The 14,886-nt window shown below is 40.9% G+C and overlaps 1 protein-coding gene across 1 annotated transcript in view; it reads left to right on the top strand.

Moving 5' to 3' along the window:
• LOC109919762 (beta-secretase 2) overlaps window positions 1–1,144 on the top strand; it is an 80,069-nt gene extending 78,925 nt beyond the window's left edge. The window contains exon 6 of the mRNA XM_048603033.1: window positions 206–1,144. Coding sequence (XP_048458990.1) covers window positions 206–447 — 242 coding nt within the window. The 3' untranslated portion in view covers window positions 448–1,144. The remainder of the gene's footprint in view (window positions 1–205) is intronic.
• The last annotated feature ends 13,742 nt before the right edge of the window (window positions 1,145–14,886 follow it).

The raw sequence follows: 14,886 nt of genomic DNA, 5'->3' as shown, positions 1-14,886 counted from the left end.
TACAGCAGATGTTACCACCATGCGAAGGCATCAAGAGAATCTGTGCAAATTATTGGCTTATTAGCCTTGGTTAACAGGGCTAACGTTGCGCAGCACCAACATGATCATGAGGAAGTGAATTAGGTGACATTGCTCTTGGCAAAAAAAAACTCAGTTGGTTGAAAGACATGAACCTAAACTAAATTTGTTTTGTGTCTATCAACAGCCATTGATGGTTCTGCAGTCTCTGAAATCGCTGGTCCATTCTCAGCAGCAGATGTTTCGAGCAACTGTATCGGCAAAAGGCCAAGGAGCGAGCCTGCACTCTGGATCATCTCCTATGCTTTGATTACACTGTGTGGCATTACCCTCCTGGTTTCAGTCATCTTGCTGATTATTCCTTACAGCCATCGCAATGGCAATGGTCTCACTGATGATTCGTCATTAATTAGGCATCGCTGGAAATAAAGCCATGCACAGCATGCTTGGAATGATTATCGGGCTGTTTGCACTATTTGATGGCACCTGTGTAGCCTGGTGCCCATGGAACAAGTTTGATTATTTAAAAAGTAAATGATGGTGACTAATGTTGTGGCAGGTTGGGAAGTGAACCTTCAACCCATGTCACACAGAATGTGCATTCTACTTAATTGCCCTCCAATCCTGATATGCAGCTAGTGTACTGTACACTGACTAACATCTATTAGTTATCCAATCACTCTGTAAACTTCAAACGTACCAGTTGGAAATTATTTGAAACTAGGCAATTTTGTGTTGATTGAGTGCTTGGATGATTGTAAGGTTTCCTATCCATTTAAATTATGAATGGGCCTTGACATTGAATATATTTTCAAATGTGATGTGGTCAGAGTTTTATAATACCACTAGGGGAGCAAGAGCTAAACAAAAGAATTCTCCAAATTCCTCTGCACCAGCATCCCTCAACCAAAGAGTATGAAGACAGTAGGAAAGTTGGAAGATGTCAATAAGTGTACAGCCATCTCTCGCGGTTACATTTTGGGGTCGCAGGACAATTCAATAGAATATTTTCTTTTTGCTTTCTTTAAATTGGAGATAATTGTAACTCTTAATGTCGATGGATGTGTTAAGCCATTATTGTGAATTTAAAAAGTTGCACTCTTTATATAAACTGCAAGACACTCTACAGTTCAGGGGTTTCTTTTGTTACCAATTACAGTGGGTGGGGTTGCCAGGAATATTCCTGGGAATGTCAGGTGCTTTGAATTGCTGTTGTATTTTACAAGTTTCAGTCTACAAATCACTTTTATGCCTGAGCTGTTTCTATGCCTGAGCTGCTGCTACCATTCAGTCTCTTATGAGTTACAGTACTTCAGTGTAGGTCTTGTGTCCTGGTGCCATCTGTAGCAAGCAAGTGAAATTGCAGCCTCGTAAGTTGCTCCAACCATACCTGTTCCTGTGGATATGCACACCCATGTCCATGTTCCTCGCCCTTCTCCATGAGATCTCCCTATCTATCCTTTGAATTGCCAAAGTCTGCACAGTTGATTACAGATGAGGCTAAAGGATTTATCATCTGCTTTGCACAAACAGTCCTGGCATCCTGACACTGCTGATGTAAGATGCCTCATCGTTAAGTGACAAGAATGGGTGGTACCTATTGTTTCCCAGGCATACCATCAGTGAAAGGCTTCTGTCATTCCTCCTCATTTCAGGTTGCAGGATGACACCAACTTATTTGCACTCCACAGAGTTTGGGTGAGGGTGGAATTTCCTTAGGATCATGATGGACACAGTTCAATACTACCACTGAATTAGCAGAAGAGACAGCTCTTGGAATTTGCCCTCCCCCACTCCCCACCAGTGGACGCCCTATTGATTCTATCTGACTGTCCATGATCACATCAAAACAGGGTGTGCTTACCCTTGCAAAAGACCATCAATTTTAATTTCCGTGTAGGAGAAGGGGGACCATTTGTGGGCTAGTTGTGCTTGTCTGGCGATGAAGAGGCTGTCATCAGCCTGGCTATGGAGAGACTGTACCCACCCCGACCTGAGGAAATGGTAAGCAAAATTGATGGACAGTTTCTGAGGTGAATGTTGATTTAAGTACTTCTCTTTGTCAGATGAACACACTGACACTGTCAGTCCTTTTACTTGCGAATTTTTGGAAGCAAAGTTGCAGAATGTGGTAAAATTTCCATATTGAACAGAACCAACCCAAGCTAGTATCAAGTTCCCAAATCAGTGTACAATTGGATCCTATTTTTCCTAAGCCTCTGTTGGACACACACCACTGTGATATATTTGTTGGCCAGATAGTGACCCTGTCAGCCACAGTTTAAATACGTTTATAGAGATTGTTGCAACTCATTTCATGTAGGATGCTAATAAATGAAGCTTGCATCCTATCAGATTGGGCTGGGATTTCAGTTCTTATTTAATGAAAATTGAAGCGCCCAAACTGAATATAAAATCATTTAGTTTTGAAAAAAATATCTTCAGCAACAATTCTACTCCACCCATCACTGCCAAAAGAATGTTAATGAAATGTAAAATAACATTTTTGGAGATTGACACCTTAAAAAGCTTTTGATGGTTAAAAGAGCTTTTTGCTTTTTAATGTGTGACATAATGTGGTAACATCAAACTTAAAGATGAAGCATCTTGTCAACTAAAGCGTCCACCTCTGAGATTTTCCAAAGATTACTGTGGTATTTTATGTACCTTTTTAATTTTCAGTCTGCTACAGCACAAGTGTCTTGGGATTTTGTAAAAAGCAAGCCCGTCACTTTAACAGAATACTAATTAAGTTATGAATAAAACCCTTGGAGTTTGTAAATCTTAAATAATAAAATAAGCACTCAAAGGAAAGTATAATCTCTAAAGTGCAAACTGATTCTTTTTCGCCTACAATTTAAGGTAGATTTCAAAAGATGAAAAGCATGATTGTTTCTTCTTTTAAAAAGATACTTAGCAGCAGAAAGTTTTAACCGTGTGGGGAACATTATTGCTACAAAAGACTTTTAATGTCATTGAGTTTGTGGCTTTGAGTGTGCAAATAAGTGGAAAACTGTTGATACAGGAACTTCTTTCAAAAAAAATCAATGAATAAGGTTGATGTAGTGTCAGTCATGGCTGGTAACTTTCTGTCAAAAGACCCTAAATTCATGTCCCATGCTGGAGACTTGAGCACAGAACCAAGAGACTAAGAATCTGACTGCAGTACAGGGGAGTGCTACACTGCCTGTGGTGCTGTGTCTCAGTTGAGATATTAAACTGATGACTCTGCTGGAGGAGTCCAGGATAGAATCTCTAGCTAGAGCTACAGAGCAAAGAAGGTGCAATTCTGTTGTTCAGTAGTCTGCAGATGACCAATAAATAGGAAGAATATAGATGAATAATTTGCAAGGAAATTATAGAGAGGTGCAAGAATTATAGTGTAGTTATAATTGTAAGAGTCCCTACAGTGTTGAAGCAAGCCATTCGGCCCATCGGGTCCACACCGATCCACCCCCATCTCTGTAACCCTGCAATTCCCATGGCTAATCCACCTATCCTGCACATCCCTGGACAATTTAGCTTGGCCAATCGACCTAACCTGCACATCTTTGGACTGTGAGAGGAAACTGGCGCACCCAGACAAAACCCATGCAGACACGGCAGAATGTGCAAATTCCGCACAGACAGGTGCCTGAGGGTGGAATCAAACCCGGGTGCCTGGCACTGTGAGGCAGCAGTGCTAACCACCATGCAGCCCTAATGGGAGACTTTAATTATCCAAGTACAGATTGTGATAGTAATAGCATAAAGGTCAGAGGTGGATGAGATCTTTTCAGGAGAATTTTGTATAGCAATATGTTTTGAGCCCAACAAAGAAAGGGAGCTAGATCTGATCTATAATGATAAGGCAGATTGAGTGGATTGTTCATGGGGGAAACGTGTGAGATTTGGAGGGAGGGATGCAGTAGCAGGAATGGTCTTCTAGCCAAACGTTTAGATTGGCTATGGAAATGAACAAAAACAATCCCAGAGGAAGAAAAATGAACGAGGTGAAAACCAACTTCCAATGGGACAAGAACAGATTTGGGCTCAATAAACTGGCAATTGAAGAGTGACAGGAAAATTGGCAGCTGAGCAATGAGCTACCTTCAATGAAGAGTTGTTTCGGGCCCAGTCAAGGTACATACCAATTGTTCTCCTTTCTGCATGAGTAAGCCAGTGTTGACTGATAAGGAGATAGTGTTTAAAATGAACAAGAATTCTGCTTATGACAGGTGTCAGATTGTTAATACCATGAAGAACCAGGCTGATGAGGGAAGGTTCACAGAAAGCAAATAAGGGAAGCAAAGAGAGAAAATGAAAAGAAACTGACAGCTAGCATAAAGAATAATCTGTAGGTATATAAGTAGTAAAAGGAGGAGAGCGTCAAATAGGGAGCACAAAGTTGATTTGCATATGCAGGCAAAGGGCAAGTTGAATTATTAAATGAATATTAGATGTATTTACAAAGGAAGAAGATGCTATCCAGGTCACAGTGAAAGAGGAAGTAATTAACACACTAGACACGGGGAAGACAATGACGTATTGGTGATGTCACTAGGCTAGTAATCCAGAACCCAGGATAAACCTCTGGACACATGAGTTAGGATCCTGCCACAGCAGGTGGTAAAGTTTGAATTCAATGCAAAAAAAAATCTGGAATTGAATCTGACCTAGTGATAACCATGTAACCATTGTTGATCGTTGTTAAAACCCGATCTGGTTCATTAATGTCCTTTAAGGAAGGATGGTGATCTGCTTTCCTTGTCTGACTTACATGTCACTTCAGGTCCAAAACAATGTGGCTGACTCTTAACTGTCTCTGAAATGGCTTTGGGAATTCACTGTGCTAAAGGGGCAATTAGGAATGGGAAAAATGCTGACCTAATCAACGACTCACACATCCCATGAATGGGAAAAAAAAATTGAACTAAATTGCAAGGATGTCTGTACGTAAAGTACATAAAGCACCAAGACCAGATGAGATACACTCAAGGATACTGAGGACTGTGCAGAGGCACTGGCTATAATTTTCTAATCTTCCTTAGAGTCAGGAGTGATGCCAGAGGAATGAAGAATTACAAAAAGAGTCAATGTTACACTGTTCTCTTAATATTCAATATTTATTATTTCCCATGTAGCATGAGACCTTGTTTAACTGTGTTACAGTGGTAACCAGACTTCTACCAGCATAAATAAAAGATTTATCTGGCACAATGCTATCATATTATGAATATTAGTGTTATGGAAAATAAGCTTTTGTTCTTCGAAGTAATGAGAATGATCCTTCCAGTGGAGTTAGGCAAGGATAAAATGGGCATCCTGACATCGTGAGTAGCTGCCCATGCTCATTGGCTGAGAGGGTTAAGATAGGTGATTGACTTGGCATTGATTGCCCAGCTCCTAACAGGGACCAGGTAGAGAGAGAGGATCCAGGGCACAAGCCAGTATCTTCTTGGGAGAAAGCCAGGAGTGACCCTACATCAGCCTGAGAGAAGAACAAAGATAAAGGCACCACTGAATCCTGGTGCTCTATTGTACAGGACACCTTCAGGATTGGTGGAGCATTCTCAGCTGCTGCAGTCATATATTTTCTTTGTTTAATTGGTTAATGCATCGCACCTAAACTGCTTCTTACAAACTCAATAAGTGATCAGAAAATTACTACAAACTGTCAACTGGCTATAGTAGGTAAATGATCACAGAACCCCCAAAATCAACAGTGTTGTCAGAAGTGGGTTAAACGGAAGTTGTGGTTTAATGGCTTTAAATTTCTGGGGACAGGCTTTACATCTAGAGAGACTATAAGGAGCAATAGAGGCCATGAACATCAGCCAGTGACACAGCAGCTCACTGATTGGTGACCCAAAACCCTAGCCTAACCATTTAGAGCCCATTCTGACTCCATCAGGCCACCCAGGGAGAGATGGTGTCTTTTCTCCATCATAGTGGTTGTGGGAGATCCATAGTCCATACTGTTAGTAGAGGAGGGCTTCAGCAATTAATGCAAGTCAACTCCCTTGCAACCATTATCCAGGACCACTGGCCAGACTCCATGAAAGGCTCACCATTGACATTATTCAGCACAAGAATCCCTTGCCATCAAGTTGAAGTTAAATGGGATCACCAAAAAGAAAGAAAAGGTCAAGCAGAAATCTACAAAGAGCATTCAGAGTTGTGACTGATACCTTGGAGAAGACACCAAGTGAACTTGAACTTTCCTGGGGGTATGAGACTATTTTTGAAAACGGTCACCACTCTGCCTCTCCAACGTAGTGAAACTTGAGTACAATAGTACCCAGGACAGAACGGAGGACTAAGAAGAAGGAGTGGGTGAGAAACTCTCAGGCACAATTGGAGAAGAGGTCACAACTCTGCACATGTCCCTATTCCCCCATGAGGTTAAAGAGCCCCCCCACCAGTGAAAATTAGAGTGTATTTACAAAGGGAGCAAACCTTGCATTCAGGTCAAATCTTTGCTAAAACAGGATGTTGTTTGCAAGCATTAAAGATTCAAAATTGACTTGAGAAAGAAGTCAAAAGTTTGAAAATGGTGTGAAATTTAAAACCACTGATCCTGGACATAATTGTTTCTGAAATTGGTGTTGATAAAACAAAACACAAGGGGTTACTTCAAACAATCAATGGGAAATTTATGTGCATTTTAAGGAGACAAACAAGTTTAAAGTTTCACATGTTAATTTAAAATAAGAGTCTAGGTTCCCATAATTTGGATATAATAAAAAGGGGAAAGATTGAGAGGAAATTAATTGACCACTACCAAAACCTGTCAGCCCAACAACACAGCTGAGGCTGTACGTAAGAGAAACACTCAAGTCCATCATTGCTGTATTTGAATTTGGGAGTCAAGCGTAATTTAGCCAGTTAGTTTTGAGAAGATTGTGTGGATTTGTTGTAAGGAAGAACAATCACATTTTTAAACTGGACATTTCTGGATTTCTGAAGAAGGGTCTCGACCCGAAACGTCAGCTTTCCTGCTCCTCTGATGCTGCTTGGCCTGCTGTGTTCATCCAGCTCTACACCGGGTTATCTCAGATTCTCCAGCATCGGCAGTTCCTACTACCTCTTTAAACTGGACAGCATGGTTTCTCCACATCTCCTGAATCAGATAAAATTGTAATCAATGAATGAATTAGTATTAGCTTCATTGTCACATGTACTCAAACGAGTACAATGAAAAGTTTACAACTCACCACTTACAGCGCCACGTCAGGTACAAAGGTACACAGGTACAGATTCTTAAGTACAAATTCGTAAGGGAAAAAACTAGAAAAATAAAGAAATAACAAGTCCAGCATTACATCAAGTGAAAGTGTAGACAGAATTGATTATTGACAGGTCTCTTTTGGAAATATATGTGCCCCTGCCTATGAACCCTTTTCTTTTAGAAGAACTGATATGAATGATTTAGCCACCACTACCAGAAAACTCAGGACCAAGTGTGGAGAAGACACTTGCTCGCCCCAAATTCTGATCTTTCGAAAAGATTACCTGAAACTCATGAATATGTGGAATGATTTTGGGAGACCGATGGAAGTGTGCAGAAGTGATTATTACATCTGCAATAAATAATGTAGAATGCGTGGAGAAAATCCACTGAAGAATGGGTCTCAGACATGTACAACTACTTGCCAGATGGTTATTGTGGCCTGAAGAGCAAGAAAATATATATTTACCCGATCCATGCAGAAATGGGCTTTAAAATGAAATGGTATTGGTGAGATAGGGTAAAAAATAAAGTAAAATTTTGGGTTGGGATAATTAAAGGTTAAAGGCAGAATATACTTAATAAGAAATAGCCATGAGATGAATAAAAGTGAAGGGAGAGCTGAAGGATCTGTTCAATCTTCACATAATCAGATACCGTAATTGGATGAACCGTAACTGCCTAAGGATGAATTAATGTTCTCGATGGACAATGGTATAGTTTTGATGCAGAATGAAAGCAAAGAGGGGAAAATGCAATGACTTGATGTAAGGGGAAAGAAAATCAAAAAGAGGGAGTGCAAGGGCCGTGAAATTTGCTCTATTTGGAAGGTAACTTCTACATTCAAACCACTGAGACAGAATGAGGCACTCAAGGCCATCTCTGAATTTGGCCACCCAATCCCAAAAACTCAGATCAATTCCAGAGGATCAGTATCTCCAAAGAACATCTAGTTAAAATAGTCTAGTGGAACAAAAAATTAGAAGAAGAAATTCAAAAGCAAGGAAATAATGCCTGGTAAGGGCTGGATTATAATATTAGACTCTTTGATTAAGGATGTTGGCCCTATATTTGATAGCCACTCCAAACTTGATATTAACAGTTCTAGCAGCGTTATTATGTTAACTACAATATATAATCAAAAATATAAGGAAGCAAAGGTATACTTTAAAAATAGATGTGTTAGTTAGTTGTGAGAAATCAATAAGGAAATTTCCTTTTCTAAATAGGGACAAGTTGAAATTAGATCCCTTTAAAACTGGATTATCTTAGTATTCTGTTTTTAGTATTTACTGTGTAGCTAAGATCACATTTCCCTGTGTTGTGTAGTAGCTAACAACAAGAGTAAACTTGTTACGGGCCCTATACTATCCTCTAATGAGTGCAGTATTTTCAAAAATAACAAGGTTCTGTCCTTCGAAGGAATGAAAATGACCCATAATATGGAGATGGGAAAGGGACATTGGTGATCCTGCCATCATGAACTTTTAGTTTAGTTTGGGAAACCTGGTCAGCATGGACAAGTTGGACCAAAGGGTCTGTTTCTATGTTGTGTGATTCTATCAGTAGTTGCCTGTTGACATTCTCTGACAGGGTTATGATAAGCGTTTGGCACAGCATGGATTGCCAGCCCCCAAGGTAGGGTACAGCAACAGGGGTAGGTGAGGACAGAAAGATAGCAAAGACTACAAATGCTGGAAGTCAGAGTCGATAAAATGTGGAGCTGGAGGAGCACAGCAGGTCAAACAGCATCCGAGGAGCAGGAAAATCGATGTTTCAAGTCAGGACCCTTCATGAGTCCTAATGAAGGGTCCCAACCCAAAACTTCAACTTTCCTGCTCCTTGAATGCTGTCTAACATGCTGTGCTCCTCCTGATCCACATTTTTTTCAAATAGGTGAGGATAGAGTTCTCTTGGGAGAAGTCGAGGAGTTGATTGAGTTTTTTGAAGTGACAAAGAAGATTGATGAAGCCAGAGCAGTGGACATTGACTAGATGGACTTCAGCAAGGCATTCAACAAGGTTCCACGTGGTAGGCTGGTTAGCAAGATTGGATCACATGGAATCCTAGGAGACTTAGCCATTTGGATACAAAATTGATTGGAAGTTAGGAGACAGAGGGTGGTGGTGGGGTGTTGTTAATTGTACATTGCTACAATTACTAAATCGTTGACTGCCTGTATTAAGTAAGTCTGATCTCAAACACCCCTTCCCTCCACTCTCAAATATCAACGCCAAATAACCACAGGCCGGTTAGCTTAACTTCAGTGGGGAAACTTCTAGAAACAATAATTAATGAAAAATTAATGATCACATGCGAATATCAAGATTAATTAAGGAAAGCCAGCATTCAAGGGAAAATCATAATTAACATATTGGAATTTTTTTGAAGAGGTAACAGTGTTGATGAGGATAACAGTAGCATGTATCAACTTCCAAAAGACATTTGTTACAATGTTGCACAACAGACTTCTGAGGAAAATTATAGTTCATGGAATAAGAAGGACAGTAGCAACATGGATGTGGTATTGGCCAGGTGACAGGAAACTGAGGAATGGTTAATTGATATCTTTTGAGCCTGGAGGAAGATTTGCAGTGGCGTTCCCCAGAGGCCAGTACCCTTGCTTGTTCTTTTCTGTGAATCACCGAGAACTTGGTGCATAGGGCGGAGATCTGAAACTCAGAAACATCATGGAGAATAGGGTAGAACTTCATAAAGAAATAGATGTTTGGACAGGTATGTAGATGTAAAAGGTATTGGAGGGACAGGGGTCAAACATAGGCAAGTGGGAATAGTTCAGTTTCAGAAACCCAGTCGGCATGGATGAGTTGGGCAGCCAAGGGGCCTGTTTCCGTGCTGTATGACTCTGTGACTGTGCTGTACCCTTTGCAACACTAGGGAAAGTCGGACCTTTACCAATGGGTCAGTCTACACCTGAATCGTATTTGAACTCTGATCCTAAACAGCCACATAACTGGAGAAGTCGAAAGAATTTTAAATGAAATAATCAGTGCAAGATATTAAATTTCAGAAGATTTGGTAAATCAAAGACTAGAGACAAGGTGAAGGTATTAATATGGGAAATGATAGACTTGACATAAAGAGATAGAAAGTATAAATCTAAGGTAAAGACACTAAAGCTGGTCATTGAAGGCTCTATGCAATTACAACAAAATATCTTTACTCTTATACTTCTAAATCCCCTTGTAGCGAAGGCCAACCTACCATGCGCCTTCCTAATTGCTTGTTGTCCCATTGCTTCGACCAGTCCTGTATTCACAGGCTGGGAGGGGACCTGATTGAACTGTATAAAACTTCAAAGGGGCTAGATAGATTCGATGCAGGGAGGATGTTTCCGCTGGTTGTGGAGTCTAAAGCCTGGAATCAAAATCTCAGGATAGGAGAGAGGCAGAAATGCTCATAACATTTCAGAAATATTTAGGTGTGTACTTGCAATGCCAACACATTCGAAGTTATGTGCCAGGTCTGGAAAATGGGATAAGAATAGTTAGGTACTTGTTTTTGACTGGCAGGGATACAATGGGCTGAGGGCATTTACTGTGCTGTTGATCTCTATGAATCTATTACCCTGTGATGCAGGGTAGGCAATTTAGGACATCATGTAAGGCCGAGATGAAAAAAAATTTCTTCATTCTGCAGGTGGTCAACTTGTAGGATTCTCTACCACAGAAGGCTATGGAGGCTGTTTCTACGAGTATGTTCAGGAATGAGATTGATAGCTTTTCAGATATTAAATGTTTAGAGAGAAAGTGGTAATATAGCATCAAGATAGTGGATCAGCCATGATCGTATAGAATGATTCAGCAGACTCAAGAGCTGAATTACATTCTCCGGCTCTTAGTTTCTATGTACAATTTACTACTAGATACCGGTGAGGAAAGCAGGTTTAACAGCATTGCAAAAACATGCTGCCCTGTTTTAGTCCTGAATGTTTGAGTAATAGGTACCTTTATACCTTTATATCCAATGTCTTCATGAATTCTTTGTGAGTTTGAAATCACAACCTATGTATGATCTGTAATAAAATTAGAGAGTGCTGGAGAAACTCGGTAGATCTGGCGGTATCTGTGGAGAGGGAAACAGAGTTAAAGTTTTGAATCCAATATGACAGGCAGCAGTGTTCTCAGTTGCCAGCTGGAGAGCCAACGAGAGACCTGCACTCTGCTCAGCAGCGCTACAGTGAGACTGTTGAGTTGCAGAATTGCAGAGTACCCCGAATTAAACAATTTGTGGGGAGGTTTTCAAGTTGGGGACATGGGGAGAGGGTCACAGGGACTCAGAAGTAAGCACTGAGGAAGAGTCCTTTTGGACTCAAAACATTAACTCTGTTTCTCTCTCCACAGATCCCGCCAGACCTATTGGTTTCGCCAGCATTTCCTGATTTTATTTCAGATCTCCAGAATCCAGAGTGTTTTGCTTTCTTTGGCACTTATGATCTGCCCTGCTAAGCTATACTGTTAAAATTTCACTTTGACAAAAGCCAAAATCTGTATTCTTAACCAGAACTTCATATGAATTGAAGTATGAAACAAGGCATATTTTTAATGTGCTGGATGACTGGAGAGTGGCTAATGTGCCTTTGTTTATGTAGGGATGTAAGGAGAAGCCTAGGAATTACAGACCTGTGAGTCTGGCTTCGGTGGTGGATAAATTATTGGAAGTCAATCCGAAAGATTGGATTTGTATGTATTTGGAGAGGCAAGGAATGATTAGGGATAGTCAACATGGTTTAGTGCAAGGGATGTCATGCCTCACAAACCTAATTGAGTTTTTTTGAGGAAGTAACCAGGAAGATTGATGAGCGCAGAGCAGTAGACATTGTTTACTTGGACTTTAGTAAAGCCTTTGACATGATTCCGCATGGTAGACTAATTAGTAAAGTTATATCACATGTGATTCAATGTGAGCGTGTCAGTTGAGTACAAAACTGGCTTGATGGCAGGAAACAGAGTGATGGTGGAGATAGTGGGAACTGCCGATGCTGGAGAATCTGAGATAACAAGGTGTAGAGCTGGATGAACACAGCAGGCCAAGCAGCATCAGAGGAGCAGGAACGCTGACGTTTCGGGCCTAGACCCTTCTTCAGAAATCAGAAAGATGGTGGAACGTTGTTTTTCAGACTGGAGGCCTGTGACCAGTGGTGTTCCACAGGGATCAGTGCTGGGCCTGCTTTTGTTTGTCATTTATATATATGATTTGGATGAGAATAAAGAAGGCGTGGTTAGTAAGTTCTTGGATGACACTAAGATTGGTGGTGCTGATGGTGGCAAAGTAGAATGCTCCAGCCAGAGCTCGTCTGCTCCGGCCGTTCTCCCTCTTCTTTTCTTCTTTCTCTTCTCTTTTTCTTTCACCTAGTGCTTTTCTCTTCTTTTTTTTCTCTTCGACCCCTGGCATCCAACGACGATTCTTGGCCTTCGTCGCGCAACGACTCCTGGCCCCCAGCGACAGTTCCCCGCCTGGCGCAGCAGCCTCCCGTAATGGCCTTCTGGTGTTAGCGTGGCGACCATTCTGGCCTCCTGCAGCATCCTCCTCCCGTAGCGGCCTCCTGGGGTGGCAAGGCACCCCTGCCCCGGCTTGGTGCAGCATTCTCCCACAGCAGCCTCCCAGCGTGGCATAGCAACCTTCCAGCTTCCTGATGTTGGTGCGTCACAGCGCAGTGTGGAGCCAGGGCCCAGTGTGGACTGGAAGCTAGGTGCCAGAATGGTCTGCTATACTGAATTTTTATCTCTGTAATGCTGGATATTTTATTTTCTGTATTGTCTAAAATCTTGTAACTCAAGAAGCTATGCCTAGGTAATTTTGTATCTAGGTTGGCGCTGTAATTGGTGATGTATAGATTTTTATATGAGTATATGTGACAATAAAGGCTATTCTATTCTATTCTATTCTAGTGGACAGTGAAGAAGCTTATTGAAAATTACGAAGAGATCTTGATCAATTGGGTCAGTGGGCTGAGGAGTGGCAGGTGGAGTTTAATTTGGGTAAATGCAAGTTATTGCACTTTAGTAAAATAAACAAAGTCAGGACTTACACAATTAAATACAGGGCGTTGGGTAGTGTTGTAGAATAGAGAGACCTAATTCTTTGAAGTTTGCATCACATATAGACAGGGTGGTTAAGAAGGCATTTAGCACACTTGCTTTCATTGCTCAGACCTTTGAGTGTAGGAGTTGGAACGTTATTTTGTGGTTGCATAGGTTGGTGAGTCTTCTTCTGGAGTACTGTGTACAGTTCCTGTTGCCCTGTTAAAGGAAGGATATTATTAAGTTGGAGAGGGTTCAGAAGAGATTTTCCAGGATGTTGGCAGCAATGGAGAATTTGAGTTATGAAGAAAGACGAGATAGGCTGGGACGTTTTTCACTGGAGTGTACGAGGTTAAGAGATGACCTTATAGAGGTTTATGAAATCAAGAATGGTATAGATAAAGTGAATGGCAGCTGTCTTTTCCGTTAGGTGGGGGATTTCAAGACCTGGGGGCATGTTTTTAAGGTGAGAGGAGAAAGACTTAAAAAAGATATGAGGGGCAATTTTTTTTACACGGAGAGTTTTTTTTTGTGTGGAATGAAATTACAGAGAAAGTGGTGGATGTAGATAAAGTTACAACATTTAAAAGACATTTGGATAAGTACATGAATAAGGAATATTGAGAAGGATATGGTCCAAGCGCAGACAGGTGGGACTAGTTTAGTTTGGGATTATGGTTGACATGGACTGGTTGGACCAAAGGGTCTGTTTGTGCTGTATGACTCTAATTGGCCATTTGAGTACAATAACAACTTTAATAATATCTCTGTTGCATTGAGAAATACAGTTCACTCCCACAGCAACTCCATTAAGGTTAATTTGAAACAATTACTTGAAACAATTGTGTAACAACTGCCCTGGCAGAACACTATTGGAGGTGATCTTTTATGACCAGAATTCAATCTCTTAGTTGTCAGCATTACCTTGGTCTTAGAAGGTTCAAATCAAGTTTTATTCCAGAGTCTTGAGTGCATAATCTCAGTTGGCACTTCAGTGGAGTTCTCAGCAAATGCTGCCCTGTTTCCGAAGTTGCTTTTGGATGAGGCATTAAATTAAAATGCCTCCTCTCCCTTCAGATGAAATGAAAACATCTAATGACATTATTCAGAGAGTTGTCGCCATTGTCCTGTCCAGTCTATCTCTCAATCGATGTTACTAGAACACTTTAGTTAGCCATGTATCTCTTTGTTTATGGATCTTGCTGTATGCAAATTGTTATGCGTCATATTTCCCTACATCGTAATACGATTGTGTTTCTTTTTTCAATTTGAGTCTCCTATGTCTCATGCAACAGTCTATTTCTTTGAAAGCCTAGTGATATTATCGCTGGACAGTTAATCCAGAGACCAAGATAACGTTCTGAGTTCGAATCCTGCCATGGCAGATGGTGAAATTTGAATTCAGTAAATATCTGGAATTAAGAGCCTAATGATAACCATGAATCTGTTACCGACTGTCAGGGGAAAATCCCATCTGGCTCACTAATTTCCTTTAGGGAAGGAAACAGCCATCCTTACCTGGGCTGGCCTACATGTGACTCCAGACCCACAGCAATGTGGTTGACTCTCAACTGCCATCTGGGCAATTAGGGATGGGTGATAAATGCTGTCTAA

Source organism: Rhincodon typus, chromosome 11 (genome assembly GCF_021869965.1).
Source record: "Rhincodon typus isolate 14 chromosome 11, sRhiTyp1.1, whole genome shotgun sequence".
NCBI lineage: Eukaryota > Metazoa > Chordata > Chondrichthyes > Orectolobiformes > Rhincodontidae > Rhincodon > Rhincodon typus.
This window is presented reverse-complemented; position numbering and strand designations above follow the sequence as displayed.